The following is an 18,493-nucleotide window of genomic DNA, read 5'->3' as shown; positions in this document are numbered from 1 at the left end:
TTTCGACTAACCCCCAATCGCAAAAGTACGTCTAACTATTTATCGATTTTGGATGCATAAATTAAACTTTTCGATATGCCTTTTTAACGGATATTTTAACACATGTAGATCAAAATGTAAAATAATGGATCATCAAGGGTTTCTAATGATAGGCCAAAATCTCAAGTTTCGTATATGTTGAAGTTAGCTGTCACTGCTTACGAACACCGGAATGTATTACATTTGTATATTTGCTTAATGCTATGATTGACAACATACCTGATGACGCTCGATAAGTGCTTCGGCTCCAGTCACATCATTTGCTAGCTCATCAGATGTTACCAAACTCATCATAGAATTAATCCAAGCAAGTAGATCTCTATAGTCGCTAAGAAACCGTTGTAAATCGTATGAATCCAAAAGTTTTTCTTTGCGGGTTGTTGCTTTTGTAGTAATTTGGTCCCACATCTCATTAATTTCCTTTTGTTTAGAATAAGTTTGTTCAGCAGTGTCAGGATGTGACTGCATTAAACGATTTGCAGTTTCATCCAATTGGCGTATCTTGTCGCGTAACGCCGCCAAATCACGTTCAACACCTTCATGCTTACGCTGCAATGTTTGAACACTTCGCAAATCCTTACCTAAGTCATCATTGTTGAGAGCATTCTCTTTTTCTGCAATCCAATCTTTAGTTTCATCAATGTCACGATGGAAGCGCTGCACTTCGTGTGCGGAACCTAATTGGCTTGCCTTTTCAGCTGTTAGTTGTTGTAAATTATTCCATTTATCATTCAAATCTTGCATTTGGGATTGAATTTTCATTGCTGCCTCTGTTTGACCGAGCGAGGTCAGTTGTACAGCAATTTCGTTCATATTCGCCAAACGTACCTCGTTTGCCTTTAAATCATCGTTGAAATCGTCAAATTTCTTTTGTAATACTTCAACTTCCTCAAGGTCTTCACCAACAACATCAGCTATTTGGGCATGATTTTCCTTATCTTTAATCCAGTTAGCTAAATCTGCGGCTTCACGCACCAAAACATATGCTTTAACCGTTTCATTTAATTTATTTTGGCGTTCGCGCGCTAACGCCAATAAATTGTCATATTGAGAATTTATTTGATTTTGTCGTTTAGCAATGGAATGATTATCTACAAGATTTTGTTGACTTGCACTTAGACCTGCTTCAATTTTTTTGATATAAGCGGCTGGGACAAATCCCTGACGATCATTTACCTCAACCTTCCACCAATCTTTGTTGTTTGAGTTGAGCAGCGTAAGTACATCGCCTTTTTTCATTGAAACTTCACGTGGTGATTTTTCAGTATAATCATAAAGAGCTACAACACATTCCTTGCCAGTAATGTCAACAACAGGTGTTTCTTGTTGACGGCAGTTTCTAGCTTGTTCTTGCAATGCTTGTATCGTATTGCCGAATGCTTCCAAATCGGACACCAAAGCTTCATGCTTTTTCAATAATGCTTCAGACGAATCTTCATCTTTGCCATAATCATTACTAGTGGCTATTGGCTCCTTTTCACGCATCCATGACTCAGCCTCATTAGCATCAGCAAAGTATTGATGAGCTTGCAGCGAATCATCAAGATCTTGTTTACGTTGATTCGATTTGTCCTTCAACGTATTCCATTGCTCCTGCAACGCATCCAATCGTTGACGAATGTCCTCACTAGCAAATGGTTGCTCCTTAAGCATATTCTCTCCAGAACTTATAACATTTAGTAAACGTGGTTCATGATTATTAATTTCAGCTAATACAGCTTGGTGTTTTTTGATAAGATTTTGCACACCGATTAGATCCCTACCACGATTGGTAGAGGCAGCAATTGGTTCCTTCTCTCGAATCCAAGCAGCTTCATCTTCTAAATCACGGAATAGTTGTTGCACTTGTAACGAGTCCAGTAAATGTTGTTTACGTTCACCCATTGGAGCAGCAAGCGCTGCATAACGTTCAGATAAATTTGCTTCCTTATTACGTATATTGTCTGCATCGAAATGACCAGACTCAATAAACTTATTTGCAGCCACTTTAATACTTTCAATGCGATCCTGATGGGCCATAACATCGGCTTCGAGTAGTGCATGCTTTTTTTGTAGATTTTGTACCGAAGTCAAATCTTTTCCATGATCTTCGGACAATAGCTGACCCTCGATTTCGCTTAGCCATAGTTCAATGTCTTCAATGGTACGATTGAATTGTTGTTGTTGGCACGCCTCATGTAGTTTGCAGCCTTTTTTATCGGATGCCTGCACTAATGTCTCCCATAAAACTACAATCTCTTGCATGCGTGTATTGATTTGATCGGATGCGTAATGTTTCTTTTCGATTAATTCAGTACCATTTGTGGTAATATCTTCAATACGCGATTTATTCGCATTAAGTTCATGTTCGAAATTTTGATGTTTCTGCATTTTTCCATTTAAATTTGTTGGGTCCAAATAACTATCGTCAGTGGCGAATTTAAGTTTCTCGCTGATCCAACCTTTGGTTTCGTCACAGTCACGTTCGAACTGTTGATAACGGTTGGAATCTTCCAACAACTGTCGACGTCTAGCTGACTTTTCCTGCAATGCTGAGCGGCGTGCCAATAACATTTGACGACGTTGTGCTACATCATCAGCAGCATAATGCTGTCCATCAATTAGTTTTGTGGCAAATATGTCGAGCGCTTTGATTTTCTCCTCCTGTGCAGCAAGGCTCTTCTCAAAGTCTTCATGCTTCTTAATCAAAGCTTCAACTGAGTCCAACGAATCGCCAAGATCTTCATTGGCAAGGAAAGCCTCTTGCTTGGCCATCCACGTATCCGCTTGTTCAGTATCACGATAAAACAATTGCAGATCCATACACTGCTCGTAGAGAATGCGACGATCTTCCCATAAGGATAACAATGAACTTTTATCGTTTTCAAGGGCAGCCAATTTTTCTTGAATCTCAGCTGCTGCATAATGTTCACGCTCTAATAGTTTGCGTCCAGATTCGGTAGTCAATTTGAAGCTATCCTCACGCGCATCAATTTCGCCCTTATGCTCTTGGTGACGTTCCAAAAGCGCCTCGGCACCAGCTACATCTTTAGCCAATTCATCAGCGGAAATTATCGCCTTCATGCCATTTATCCATGACACTAAGTCGCGAAAGTCAGCTAGAAAACGATGCAAAAAATACGATTCATCTAATTTCTGTTTGCGTTCGCGTGCCTTTGCTGTTAAACTTTGCCAATAATTGGCAATTTCTGCTTGCTTGTCACGTATTTGATCACTATGATCTGCATGAATTGAACAGAGACGTAAAGCTTCTGCACCCAATGTAGATACTTTATCCTCGAGCGCAGCTAAGTCACGTTCAACACCCTCATGCTTACGTTGCAACGCTTGTACACTGGCCAAGTCACGTCCGTAGTCATCAGATGATAGAACAACATCTTTTTCGGCTATCCAGGCTACAGTTTCATCAGCATCACGATTAAAACGTTGAATTTCATGAGCACCAAACAATTTTTCTTGACGTACGATTGCCAACTGCTTGAGACGTTGCCATGCTTCATTTAATTCTTCTTTGCGTTTGGTTATTATATCGCGTTCCGGATGTCCATCTTGTACAAGCTTACCGGCCAATTGATTTACCTCGATCACACGATATTCCTGTGAAGCCATATCTTTTTGAAATTCATCAAACTTACGCTGCAATACTTCAACATGTTCCAAATCCTGACCAAATTCATCGGCTGTTACGAATGCCTCTTTGTCCTTGATCCAAAACATTACTTCCTCACACTGACGTAGGAATTGCACCAAAACTAGTGCTTGTTGCAATTTTTGTCCCTTTTCGGCTAAGCGATTCAACAGCAGTTCCCATAAGCGATGCAATTCAGCCAAACGACGTGAAATAGTTTCCGAAGCAAAATGCTGCTGATTAATCATTTCTTGGCCGGTATTATCAAGTGAAACAATTGCATTACTATGGGCAGATACTTCTGCTTCGAAAGCTTGATGTTTTTGTATTTTCGCTTGCAAATTAGTGGGATCGCGATAGCTTTCCTCACTTGCCGCTTGTAGTTTTTCATGAATCCAAGATTCTAATTCATCAGCATCTCGTTTGAAATATTGAAAACGTCTGGAATCCTCCAACTTTTCGCGCTTCTGTCGGGTCTCAATTTTGAATTCATTATAACGCGAAAGAACTTGTTCTCGACGCTCCTGAATGTCCTCGACTGTTTCAAGAATCTTAACTTCTTTAGGAGTGAAATTCTCCATTTCTTCGTATTCCTTCTCGTTTCAATCGTTGACTCGTAAAATGTTCAAAACTTTTTCTGCAATGAATAATGAAAAATAAGAAACATAATTAAATAATGGTAAATCAAACAGTAAACGCATGAAATAGATTTAACTCAGAAATGTGACTAATTTAAACATTTACTTTGATGATTTCATCCACTTATTTTGTATCATATCTAGTTAGTACATATGTATGTACCTGTGTGTCTATGTGAGGTGCTTACCTTGTTGTTGTGCTTTGCTCTAATTTCTCCTTTACTTAAATTAATACTGCTTCGTCTTTTTAATGAATGAGTTCCAAGCTACCATTTGTATCGCGCCCATAAACTCTATTTTCTTTGAGCCTGTAATAAATGAATTACATACATATGTACTACATATCTCAATTTATCTACTTTGATACTAAATTTGTGTGCTGTTTTGTTCCCTTAATTGAGCAATCGTCATTGTTACATAACAAAGCTTAAGTTTCTTACAGCCATAAACGCTTCTTATTGAAAATAATGGATATATGTATATACATATGAATGTACATACGTATTCACATCATACATATGCACATAAATACGTACGTATTTATACATGTACGATATGAGTCAGATCATAACAAATTTGACTATCTGGACGAATACCGAAATGTTGGTGGCTTCACACGCAACAAAAGTCTAGCCCAACCCCTTCTCATTTGATTTTAGCGTTTCACGTTCAGAGCTCATGCCAATTTGTAAAGAGCCAATTACTCAGACTTAACATAACAGAGCATTACTTGAAAACTGGCAAGTTACGGTGTTACCAGTAACTTTTGGTCAACACTTTTATAGTTTTAAAGAAAATTGTTAAAGTAATGATTTATACGCAAAATATACTACAAGAAATAAGAAATATAGCCCAGCAAATAACAATTAAAACAAGTATGGACAGGACTGTCTTCGGCTCTGACCTCATATCTTTCATGGATGGAGCTGAACAATAATCTGATAAAATTTGAAAAAATTAAAAAATAAATTTGAAGATATTGCTTTCAATCTGCGGTCCAAAAACTTTTACATACATACATTAACGTTATCATTAATTTTTTATAGGAAGGGACATAAGAGGATAATTGTATATACATACACGGTTAGAAGTTTGAATATAAACTTTAAACTTTTATGGACTACGTACTAAGAATTTAAACTCTAAATGTTTTTGTGAAAATTACAGCACTGACTTCGGTTTGAGGCTTGTTGTTATATTTCATTGGAGTATGGTTTTACGTGGCGGGTCCCAGCGCACAACCCGCTCAGCGGGGGTGAAAATATTACTTGGCACGTTTATATAGCGAGCCGCTTGCTCCAAGACAGACGCCCGCTTGCAGCCGCACCTAGAGGTGTACAGACGCTTCCGCTGAGATCTCCCCCGGCTAGCCCTTAAACCGATTATGTCAGAGTGGCCTAGCCAGGTTGTCGCCTTCTCACATTAGCTCACATCCGTTTAGCGGCTACCCAGAGGATACTTGGCCGCAAGCGACCGGCAGTAGTGAGCTGCTTGAACCACATGCAAAAGAATCGCTTTGGCCATTCCCAGGTGAATGGCGGTCAGAAGCTTTCCCCACTTTCGTAGACTTCTACACACGGCCCTAGGAACGAAAACGGCGACCTTGTAACTGATGTCCAGAGAGTGCTTAGATTATGGAGGGAACTCTTCTCTGTTCTCCTAAATGGGGGCAGAAATTCAGCGCGCAGAGATGAAGAACCCGATCCCACAATCGATGATGATGGAATATATGTCCACCCGCCTGATTATGACGAAGTTAGAATATCAATAACCAGATTGAAAAACAACAAGGCCGTGGGCGCTGATGGATTGCCTGCGGAGCTATTCAAGTACGGCGGCGAGGAGTTGGTAAGGCGCATGCAGCAGCTTATTAGCAAAATATGGGCGGAAGAGTGCATGCCAGACGGTTGGAATCTAAGTGTTCTTTGCCCAGTCCACAAGAAGGAGGATACTGCAAAATGCACCAACTATCGTGGAATCGGCCTTCTCAATATCGCATATAAGGTCCTTGCAAGTGTATTGTGCGAAAGATTGAAGCCCACCGTGAACCGGCTGATTGGACCTTATCAGTGCGGCTTCAGCCGCCTTCGACAGCACGAAAAGGAGCTGCCTATATGCCGCTACGTCTGAATTTGGTTTCCCCGCAAAAATTATACGGCTGTGCAAAATGACGTTGAGCAACACCATCAGCTCAGTCAGAATTGGGAGGGACCTCTCCGAGCCGTTCGAAACTAAACGAGGTTTCAGACAGGGTGCCCCCTATCGTGCGATTTCTTTAATTTGATGCTGGAGAAAATTATACTAGCTGCAGAACTTAACCGCACTGGAACAGTATACTATAAAAGCGTGCAATTACTGGCATATGCTGATGACATTGATATCATCGGCCTAAACACCCGCTGTTAGCTCTGCTTACTCCAAACTGGAAAAGAAGCGGTAAAGATGGGTTTGATGGTGAATGAGGACAAAACGAAGTACCTGCTGCCATCGAGCAAAGAGTCAGCGCATATGCGCCTTGGCAACCACGCTACTGCTAGCAGCCATAATTTCGAAATAGTAAAAGACTTCATTTATTTGGGAACCAGCATCAACACTAGCAACAACATCAGCACTGAAATCCAGCGAAGAATCAATCTTGCCAATAAATGCTACTTTGGACTAGGTAGGCAATTGAAAAGTAAGTCCTCTCTCGGCGAACGAAAATCATAATCTACAAGTCACTTATCGTACCCGTCCTGCTATATGGGACAGAAGCATGGACCATGACAACAGCAGATGAAGCGGCTTTGGGAGTGTTCGAGAGAAAAGTTCTTCGAAAGATTTATGGACCTCTACGCGTTGGCGATGGCGAATACCGAAGAAGATTTAATGATGAGCTGTACGAGCTATACGCAGACATCAACATAGTCCAGCGAATTAAAACGCAGCGGCTGCGCTGGCTAGGCCATGTTATGCGAATGAAAGATGATGCTCCGGTCAAGAAAGTGTTTCTATCGGAACCCGCCTATGGAAGCAGAGGTAGAGGGCGGCCCCCACTCCGTTGGAAGGACCAGGTGGAAAACGATTTAAACTCCCTTGGTGTGACCAATTGGCGCCGGTTGGCGGAACGAAGGAGCGACTGGCGCGCCTTGTTGTACGGCCATAACCGTTTAGACGGTTAAGCGCCAATTAAGTAAGTAAGTAAAACTTCGGTTGGACTTAAGAATCTTATGAATTAAAATTTATTCTAAAATCTTTTCTGACTTTTTAAACCGATAAAGTGTGGAATGAAAACCAAATAATATTCAAATTAAAACCGCATTGGTCTGAAACTTATATTCCTTTTTGCAGTAATATTACAGTCTAGAACAGCGGTCGACTGCTAATACGCGTCCAATAATATCGGGAATTTAAACACTGTCTGGAGAAGGGTGCTCTGCGTAAAAAATTCTAAGGATCCCCCTCCCACGCAAAACAGACTTATTGGTCAAAACGTGTTTTCTGACGACTCTCCCGATATTTTTGGACGCGTATTAGCAGTCGACCTGGGTTTTAGACTTTTACTAAATATGTATACTAACAAAAACGGCGTAAAATTATACAGAGGAGTGGATCACAACCCAAAATTTAGTAACGTATACTTAACAGATAGTCGGGTTCCATTATATCTACGTCCATAAATGATCTACGGACTTGTTGTTGTAGCGATAAGGGCACTCCCCGAAGCCCCTGTCGAGTATTATCGATGTCGAAACCTTCTAGGCCATACCGCCCTCCCACCACCTAGATCCATGAGGAGCTTGGGGTCGCCAAAGACTCGGCTGTTAATGAAACAGTATTCTTCACAGGTAGGTGAAGTTGACAATCCCTTGAAAGGGTTACGCCACACAACCCCTTGAATCAATTTGGTATTTTAGTCGCTTTTTACGACAGGCATACCTGTTCTCATGGGGGGATTCCCCCCGGGCCCGGGGTTTCTCAGGGGGCCCGCGATTTAGTGGTACTAAGATATTTTTTTTAATTCAGGAGAGTCTTTAGTTGTTCCATGTGCAAATTTTAAGGCGAATTTCAAAAGCAACGAATATTGGTAATGATTTTTTGCCTGGGCCTGAGGAGACAATAAAAGCTTCAAACAAAAATGTGTTTCTCAGGGGCCCGCGATTTAGAGGTACTAAGACATTTTTTTTTTAATTCAGGAGAGTCTTTAGTTGTTCCATGTGCAAATTTTAAGCCGAATTTCAAAAGCAACGAATATTGGTAATGATTTTTTGCCTGGGCCTGAGGAGACAATAAAAACATCAAACAAAAATGTGTTTCTCAGGGGCCCGCGATTTAGAGGTACTAAGACATTTTTTTTTTAATTCAGGAGAGTCTTTAGTTGTTCCATGTGCAAATTTTAAGCCGAATTTCAAAAGCAACGAATATTGATAATGATTTGTTGCCTGGGCCTGAGGAGATAATAAAAACTTCAAACAAAAATGTATGTTTACATGAATCCGAAATCGTAAAGTTTTCGTGGTGACACTGATGAAGGTTCATCTTCAAAAAGTCTTCCAACAATACCACCAACTCTGTATCAAAGTCCAGGCTATTTAAAAGACTTCGATATCGGTACCGTGAAAAATGAGTTTTTGCGATCTGAAGAAGTCAACGAAATTCGTCGAGGTCATCAAAAGTGTCCTGTTATTTTTCCACGTGATTGCCATGACGAGGCATTTCCTACCTCGTTGTTAAACAGAATCTTGCCAAATGGAGAGAGGGTGGAGCGTGACTGGTTGGTATGGAGTGCTTTTTATTGCCTTCCATGGCGTCTGTTAAGCACCAATACTTTATTAAATCGACCTAAAATTTGTTGTGCGGATATTCGAAATTCCAGGTATGGAAGAAGCTATACGATAAACTGCCATCACACGAAAATACTCAAGATCACATTAAATGATATATTCAATGGCGATCTTTACAAAATCTAATTCAAAAGGAGGCTACAATTGATACAGTTATCAGTGAACAGCTAATAACTGAAACTCAAAAGTGGAAAGAAATTTGATATAGAATTTTGGACACTATTTTATTTTTGTTTACAAGTTCACTATCTTTCCCCAGACATTCAGAACGAGTTTATAGAAATTTGTGCAAAGCACGTGAGGGAGCTATATTAGATCAAGGCAAGAAAGCCAAGTATTTTGCTATTATCGTTGATGCTATGCCTGATGCTAGTCACGTTGACTACGTTCATTTTGCGCTAACTCCATTTCAATTCGAAAGCAACAAATTTTACAATTCAAGAACGGTTTTTGGCTTTCGTGAATTGTAACCAAAAAATTGGTCAGAAAATCGCTGATCTTATTGTCATACTCTAGGTAAACATGAAATTCCATTAAAAGATTGTCGTGAACAAGGGTACGATAACGGCGCCAATATGAAAGAATCTTACAACGGAGCACAACGTTACATGCTCGACAAAAACTCGAATGCTGATTACTCGCCTTGTGCAAATCACAGTCTCAATTTATGTGGTGTTGATGCTGCAGAATGTTGTACGGCTGCAATTACTTTCTTCGGAGTTGTACAAAAATGTTTTACTATTTTCAGCAGCACTCCACAACGATGGAACATCCTCAACAAAAATGTACCGAGCTCTCTTCATAGTCTTTCAGACAAAAGCCAAATTTGACTGCGCAAGCATACGGAGATGTTACCGCCATTCTAAAGTACATCAAGTTCGAATGTATCTTGTTGTCCTCGATTTGGTTCAAAATACTGACTACCATTAATGAAAGAAATGTGTTCCTCCAAGCTAGAGACGCCACCATAGATGTTGAGGTCCGACATCTAGATGCCTTATTAGCTGATTTGAAGTTGATCAGGAACCAATGGCAAACAATTTTAAACGAATGCAAAACAGTTGCTATCCAATTGCACATCTTGCCAAAGTTTCCGGGCATTCGAAAGAGAAACCCCAAAAGACGTTTTGAAGATAATGGAATTGAGATGATTGCGGATGATTCAGAGTCTGATTTTAAAAACAATACATTCCTGGTGATCGTTGATTCGGTAACCACTGGCATTACTGAACGATTTGAGAAATATGAGCGAGACGTTTTCCTTTTTGTGGCAATTTGAAGACATGGATGAAAGTACGGTTCGGGGGAGTGCAGCAAAATTTGTCGAAAAATACAAGTCGGACGTTTCTCAAAGCTTAGAATGCGAAACAATTCCCTTGAAACACATTTACGAAGCAAATTTTGATAAAGGTCTGTCACCATTAAAATTGCTAAATGCCATCCACATATGTTCAAAATCTGTATACAAATTTCCCCAACATTTGTGTTGCTTTACGTATCCTTTGCACTATACCTGTCACTGTTCTGCACTACGTTCTTTCAGTGTCCTTGCAAGAATCAAAAACTTTCATAGATCGTGTTCATCTCAAGAGCGAGTTTCAGGACTTGCCATGCTTTGTGTTGCATCCGTTTTGGCAAGACAGTTAAATTTTGATATTATTATAAAAAATGTTGCAGCAAAATAAGCAAGAAAAGCTATTCTTTGATATCCGAACCTTCTATATTGAATAACTAAAATTTATAATCATCATTAAATTTATCAGAAATGTATTAAAATGTTACCAAATAACTAGAAAAGATTATTTGAAAAAATATGTGGCTGTTAAAAGAGAATTTTATTTCTACGTTACAATAAAATAGTATAAATAGTAAATAAGTATTCTGTGTTAATTTTATTTTCAGCTCTTAGTCCAAAAATCATTTAGTTGATGTGGGAAATTTTTTTTTGATGTAATCCATCAATAATGATTCATGATTGAGACGTCATTAATTAAAGTTAATCAAATAAATTAGTGGATTTTTTATAGGGGGCCCGTAAATTGTTTAGTCCCGGGCCCGGATTTTCTCTCTACGGCCCTGCCTGTTCTATATTATTTGTATTTTGGACCAGATGGTAATTGCTACAGAAGCATCTGAAATAATGAAATATGTATATGTAAAAGCTTGGATATATTATAAATTAAAGTTCGTACCACCAATTCTATTGCTGACTTCACAGTTGTTGAAATTTGAAATCAAATAAGAATTTTAATTTTTCCATAATGCAATAATCATGGCTCAATTATATGGTATGGAGATTGTCAAAAGGAGATGACAAACGTAAAATGTAACCAACACATTGACAATAATTTACTGCTGGTGGTCAATTTTTTGTAAACAAAATTGTTTCACATCACTTTCATTTATTTTTTCAGTGAATGGATCTAATTTAGCGCATTATTTTCCCAAACACACAAGAATTGCAAAGTTTTCAGACCAATTCTAAAGGTTCTCGCGGAAAAATTCCTCCAATTCTTTTCTCCTAGGGAGAAGAATAATTGGGGAATAGGAATTTCGAATTTTCGAAGTCAGCTGTTTTGTCAATTGAAATTTCGATGCGCATTTCTTATTTTGTTTAAAAAATTGTAAAGTTTAATTATTGTTGCCAATTTGTTTGCAATTAAGAAATAAGGTATAAACAATGCACATTATTGCATTTCATGTGGTATTCACTGAAATGAGTAATGAATTGGTGCCACAGCAACATCAACAGAGGAGCATAAGAAGAAGACCGGCGGGATAACACAAAACCGCCGGAGTTGCCTGCATTCATTCTGCAAAGCAATTTTCTGGCGGCCAAGTCGAGTTGAGCCACCGTGGTGTGATGGTAGCGTGCTCCACCTATCACACCGTATGCCCTGCTTTCGCACCCCGGGCAAAGCAACACCAAAATTTTAGAAATAAGGTTTTTCAATTAGAAGAAAATTTTTCTAAGCGGGGTCGCCCCTCGACAGTGTTTGGCAAGCGCTCCGGGTGTATTTCTGCCATGAAAATCCCTCAGTGAAAACTCATCTGCCTTGCAGATGTCGTTCGGAGTCGGCATAAAACATGTAGGTCCAGTCCGACCAATTTGTATGGAAAATCAAGAGAAGCACGACGCAAATTGGAAGAGCAGCTCGGCCTTAGATCTCTTCGGAGGTTATCGCGCCTTACATTTATTATTATTTTTATTTATTTTTTATTTTTTAAGTCGAGTTGAGTTCCCCTTTCGCTATATGCCAAAATCTATTTAAGCCTTCTTAAAAAATCCTTGCCTAATTTCTGGATGGCTGCATCAAATATGCGAAGATCTCTTCCGTTGCTTATGATATACTTTTCGACTTAAAATAAAGAATATTGTGGTTGCTGTTGTTGTTGTATTAACAGTGAGAATATTGTGGTAGAATGTAAATACATATTTTAGCAAAAATTTGTACAAATAAGTGTTCTTTCTTAAAATAACCAATTTTCTTTAACTATTTTGATGCATTCCCTTTAATTTAACTAGTGAAAAAACTCCTATGAAATGGCAGAGAAATCTCCCTCTCCCTTACATTCATAATACCTACTTTTCTCCCATAACCGGTTTCCGCTTTTTCGAACATTGTTCAGAATAGGAGGAAAGGGAGAAGTGAAAAAACTCACAAGGAATTTTTATTTAGAATACGAGGAATGGGAGAAGGGAAAAACTCGCACGGAATTTTCGTTTAGAATTGGGCTGTTTATGTTTTCTCTCCATTCCATTCGCCTAACACAAACACGCAGATTTTGAGAATCTGAACAAAGGTATATTGTTGCTGTAGAGATGAGCCAACCATATAGTTGAACCATGGCAATAACAGAGGTGATGTCAACAACATACCCTCACTTTTTCGGCAGATCTATTTGCCATTATTTACTTGTACTACAAAAGTAATACATTTTGATTGATTCATTTTTCATGCAAATTTCTTCAAACAAATTACGTTTTCTGCAACATTTTTTCTTTATTCTATTGAGGAATACAAAGTTACGTTAATCTTTTGTTCTGGTAGCGGCTTATATAGTTACCTTTCTAAACATATAGTAAAATCTAATCCGAACGTAGTGGAATTTAAAGACAGTTATGTCTGATAGCCAACCCTCTAAAATATGCATGCCGAACTTGTGAGAATAAGAGAAAACGTAATTTGAATTATTAATGCAAATATTTTCAGTTTCCTTTCTAATTTTAAAACTAAAATCCGTAACTATTTTGTCTGATCCACTCGCAAAGCATTCATCGGATACGGTAGAGGAGTCTGATTTCGCGGAAACTCCCATTTCTAAGCGATTATGATATGTCACGCTTGGTACGCGTAATTGTGGCTGCAAACTGTCGTTTTTAGCAGCACGATTTTCCACGATAGAGGGCTCGATTACTAGATTTTTTTCGATCCCGAGATAAACGAAAAATAAAGCCTTAGCCCCTTATTTTACCAAAATTTTATTAACTTATTTTGCCCAATTTTATTTCAAATCTTTCTCCTTACAAAATAAATATGTGTAGAGAATTTTTAGTAATTCCTCTTCGCAGTTAAAACTTTGACATTTTAAATAAAATTGTAATTCGTTCGCTTTTCTTCTATAATGACACATCGTGGTTCGAATGACAATGTTACAAAACTAGTTTTCGCAATGCTATTGTATTCTATATTCGGATACGATCCTTTCAAAAATCTTATATATAAAATTTGTGAGAGTGTTTGTGGTTGATCTCCTTCGAAACGGCTCGACAGATTCTCATAAAGTTTTGTGAGTATGTTGAGGAGGTTTAAGAATCGGATCTTATCTATTTTTCATATCCCAAAACGGTCCACCCCTTAATTTTTGTTTTTTAGACGGGTACTGGAACTGGGACTGGTAATAAGGGATGGAGAAGAATAAGAAGAACTAGTTAGAATAAAAACGAGGGGAGGAGAAAGAGACTGAGAAAGAGATAGAGTTAGACGAAGATAGAGATAGGGATAGATACAGCTGGGAGGGAGAACGAAAGGGAGCTAGATAGAAAAGAAGGGGTGGAAAAGACGGAGATGGCGAAAGAGACCCGCAGAGGGAGGGACTGTAAGAGGTAAAAAAATGTATGCAGATAGACCAAAGTTAGGGCAGAACGTCTGCCGGGTCTGCTAGTCTTTTATATAAGAGTAGGCGTGGCCCTTTACCGATTTCGTTTATTTCTCTCCTACGCGTCACCTATGGCAACGGTAATGGTTTGCCGAAATAAAACTGCATTGTTAACGCCCGACGCACATGGGAAGAGAAAATAAATCTTAAATATAATCAAAACTTTCACACTCCTGCACTAGTGGGTGGCAAAACTAAAAATGCAGCGATTCCAATGAGACTAGGTACATAAGTTTTGGATCCTAACTATCAAGTATCAGAATCTGCACATATTCGGAAGTGAAGTCGATTTATTGGCCTAACATATGTTATTAAATTTGAGATTGTTGCAAACACAAGGCAGCTGCATGTGCTCCATTACGTCTGAAAAAGAGTTATATAAGACGAAGCCGTTGCACTTTCTTGTACTGCTATTAAGGGATACTTACAGTGGACCTCCTTGACCCTTGTCCTGTTGAAGCATGCATAGATATTGCAAAAGCAAATATTATTATTTTCTAAGCACAAATAAATAATTAAGATTTTCAAATGAACGCGCACAGATTTGACAGGGTTTTTACTTAATTATTTCAGTGCTTGAAAGTTCCAGTAAAATATTAGTTTAGGCGAACTCGCACCCAGCCTTAATACGTTAAACAGATATACTAATCCTCTGAGAACCCTTTTTTATTAAGTTGTTTTGGTTTATAAAAGATAAAAGAAATATTTATAGCGAAACAGTCAGTTGAAATTTATTCACACATTATGTGTTTCCAAGGCAACTCATCCCACCCGTCACAGGCTAATTCGGGCTTCTGATCTTTCTTTGCTTTGAAGGTACAAATTGGATCTTCTCTTTAAAACATATGGCACAGCCAATTTTGAAAGATTTTTATAAATTTTCAGAAATTGGAAACGTTATCCACTTACATAGGCGGGTGGTTTGGTATCCCGCCAGTCCTAGAAAATGGTAAAATTTTTAAATTAGACGATCAAGTTTTTATTTCATTAGCTTTGTGTTGAAAATTCATTTTTAAGTGATAATAAATGCCACCGTCACTATGGAATTCCCATACAACCATCTTCTTATGGTTTGCTCTTTCTACATATCGACGTCTGAATGGAATATCACGTAGATATGACGTTATACATAAAAGTTCTCACATGAGGGGCTTTTGAAATAAATCTGAGGTATAGAGATTTAAAAAAAATTTGCTTAGATAAATAATGAAATAAATAATACCCTCTGGAACTGATAATTGTTTGTGTATCTTTATGTCTATGTTGATGTTATAGTGATAAATACACACTCCGAAGGTTTTGGGAAGTGTTATCGATGTTGCCGGATATTGATCAAGTACGTTCCGATAACAAGCAACATGAAGGTACAATCCTGACAATCTCCGGAACGACTTAATATGACCCCATTGAACGTTCTACGCCATCCCGTTTAACCGCTTCGCCAATGTGAAGTGAGTGAACCCTTATTGCGTGTCGTGGGGTTCGCACGTATTTTTCTTTGCTGGGTATTCAAATTAAAAAATAAATAAATTAAATATGAAGTGCTTGGTTTGTGTACAAAAAATCGATAGAAACAATCTTTCAAAGGTAAATTGTGCTGATTGCGCTAGCTCTTTTCATTATTCTTGTGCGAATGTTAAAAAAGACGACATTGAATATATGAATACTGAAAACATAAAATTCAGATGCGACAAGTGCAATGCTCTTCGGCGCAAATCACTTCATAATCACATCAGGTAATCCAAAAGAAGAGTGGAAAGTAATAAATCGGATTATTGATAAAAACACAAAAAGTCAAGATTCTCAGTTTGTTTTACAAAAAGAAGGCGTGGATATTTCTGTTCCCATAGAAATAGCTAATGATTTTAATGAATACTTTACTTCAATTGTGAAGTCAAACTTTCCGCTAAAGATTATTTCAGAAGCAACAGCTTCTTTTTTGAGCCAATCTCAGGATCGGAAATTTTAATTGCAATCAAATCTTTGAAAAATAGTAATTGTTCCGATCATGATGGCATCTCTAACGTTATGTTAAAGAAAATCTCATACAATATTGTTGATGTTTTAAAACCTATCTTTAACTTGAGTGTTAAAACTGGGATTTTCGCAGAACAATTAAAATTAGGAATTGTAATACCAATTTTCAAAAAAGGTAATAAAAAGATATGGCTAAGTATAGGCCGATTTCACTTTTGTCATCAATTACTAAAATTTTTGAAAACATTGTAAAAGTAAGGGTGTTATCCTACTTTGAAAAAATAAATTTTCTTAGTCCTTTGCAATTTGGTCTCAGGGATGGTCTTTCTACGGAAGATGCTCTTTTGGACTTCTGCTCAACTATATACAAGGGTATGGATTCAAAAAAAGATTGTGCTGGGCTCTTTGTGGACATTACAAAAGCATTCGATATGGTTGATCATGGCCGTCTTTTAAATAAGCTTTATAATTTGGGAATTCGTGGCTTGTTATACAATTGGTTTGTTTCTTATTTAGGAAATCGAACCCAAAGAGTGAAAATAGGCAACACTCTTAGTGAGACCAAAGTCATAAACTGTGGTGTACCACAAGGATCGGTTCTTGGCCCCATATTATTCCTGATCTATGTAAACTCACTATTAATTCAACCTTTTAAGGGCAAAGTCGAAGCATTTGCGGATGACCTAGGAATTGCATATAACTCAACGGATCCTTTAAATTTGATAGCGGATCCTAACCACGATATGCACATACTTCGGTCATGGTTTGCGGAACATAAACTGGTTGTCAGCAATAAAATTAATGTGCTTTAGTCCAAAACTTCAAGAAGCACAAGATCTTAATATAACTTTTCACAGTGCAATATGCAAACGTAATATCCTATATAGTAATAAGTGCTCCAACCATCGTTATGAGTGCTCTTTTCATAATAATACAGCATGTGACTCTAACTGCTTTGAAATTGAAAAAGTGAATAGTTTCAAATACTTAGGAGTTACAATTGACTGTAATCTAAACTGGAATGAGCAAATCGCAACTCTAAGAAAATACTTACCTTAATCCAATCGTATACTTTATCGTCTCAGAAAATACGTTTCAAACCATACACTGAAAACAGTTTATTATGGTATATTTCATTCAAAATTAGGTTATGGTATATTTCATTCAAAATTAGAATATGGAATAAGTTGCTGGGGTGGTGCTCACTCCAATAAAATTAAGCAATTAACTGTACTGCAAAAATGTGTGGTAAGAAAAATTTTTAATTGTCCACGCCGGACTCACTCCTTTGACTTATTTAGAAGATCAAATATATTCCCAGTTCGGCATTTGATCTATTACAAAGTTTTAAAAAAATTGTACATGAGAGGTGGCTATTTCCAAAATCCAATACAACATACCTCGTGTACAGCCTGCGTAGTAACCATAGTCAGTTTTTCGAACAACATTGTTTAGAAATTCCTACACTGTCTTATCCTGCAAACATTTTAATTCCCTTCCAGAAAACATACGGGACATTCTGCTTCTTGAGTTTGATACCAACCAGATAGAAATTTTGATGCACTACGTTGTATAATATAGTCTTTACCTTTATATAAGCATTGTATAGTTTTGAATTTTCTTTTTTCTGTTTTCATATGAGGAATTCTGTAAACTTAGCTTTTATCTTCTTTCTTCAAATTGTTTCATGACTTCATTTAGTCAATTTATATTTGAAATATTTTATTCTCATTTTAAATAAATTTTTTTATATAATCTTGTATTTTTTTTTGTTCACCCCACTACTACTATTTATATAATTGAATTTGTTAAAACATGATGAGACATACAACGCTATTTTTATTATATAAAATAAAGATGTCACTAACTATTCTCTAAGTAATGATATTGTAGACAAGTAAAATTAAGCTATCGATATATGTACATATACTTATGAGAATAATGAAATAATAATAATAATAAATAATAATAAAAATAATTTTAGCTCAGAAATTCGGAACCTTTGTCGAAAATATTTACTTATTTATTCTCGCTAAAGCTAGGAACTAGATTAATTAGGTAAGTATTTATAGAATGGAGCTTGGTGGGAATTTGGCTAATACAGATCACCATTTTAAATTCCACCCGGTCGTGTTTATTACATTGCCATTGGGTTCTAATTTATGATCTAACTTTTTAGATCTAGTTCATTGGCAAGTTATGAACCGGGCCTTAAAGGGTTTTTGGTA

At 37.5% G+C, this 18,493-nt stretch overlaps 1 protein-coding gene across 3 annotated transcripts in view; it reads right to left on the bottom strand.

The window, feature by feature from the left end:
* Nucleotides 1–18,493, bottom strand: part of alpha-Spec (alpha spectrin) — a 94,335-nt gene that overhangs the window by 61,315 nt on the left and 14,527 nt on the right. For all 3 annotated transcript variants that reach the window (XM_067790749.1, XM_067790750.1, XM_067790751.1), the window contains exons 2-3: nucleotides 4,494–4,613; nucleotides 259–4,304 (exon numbers count right to left, since the gene is read on the bottom strand). In XM_067790749.1, the coding sequence (XP_067646850.1) occupies nucleotides 259–4,248 (3,990 nt within the window). In that variant the 5' untranslated portion in view covers nucleotides 4,249–4,304; nucleotides 4,494–4,613. The remainder of the gene's footprint in view (nucleotides 1–258; nucleotides 4,305–4,493; nucleotides 4,614–18,493) is intronic.

Source organism: Eurosta solidaginis, chromosome 5, assembly GCF_040869045.1.
Source record: "Eurosta solidaginis isolate ZX-2024a chromosome 5, ASM4086904v1, whole genome shotgun sequence".
NCBI lineage: Eukaryota > Metazoa > Arthropoda > Insecta > Diptera > Tephritidae > Eurosta > Eurosta solidaginis.
This window is presented reverse-complemented; position numbering and strand designations above follow the sequence as displayed.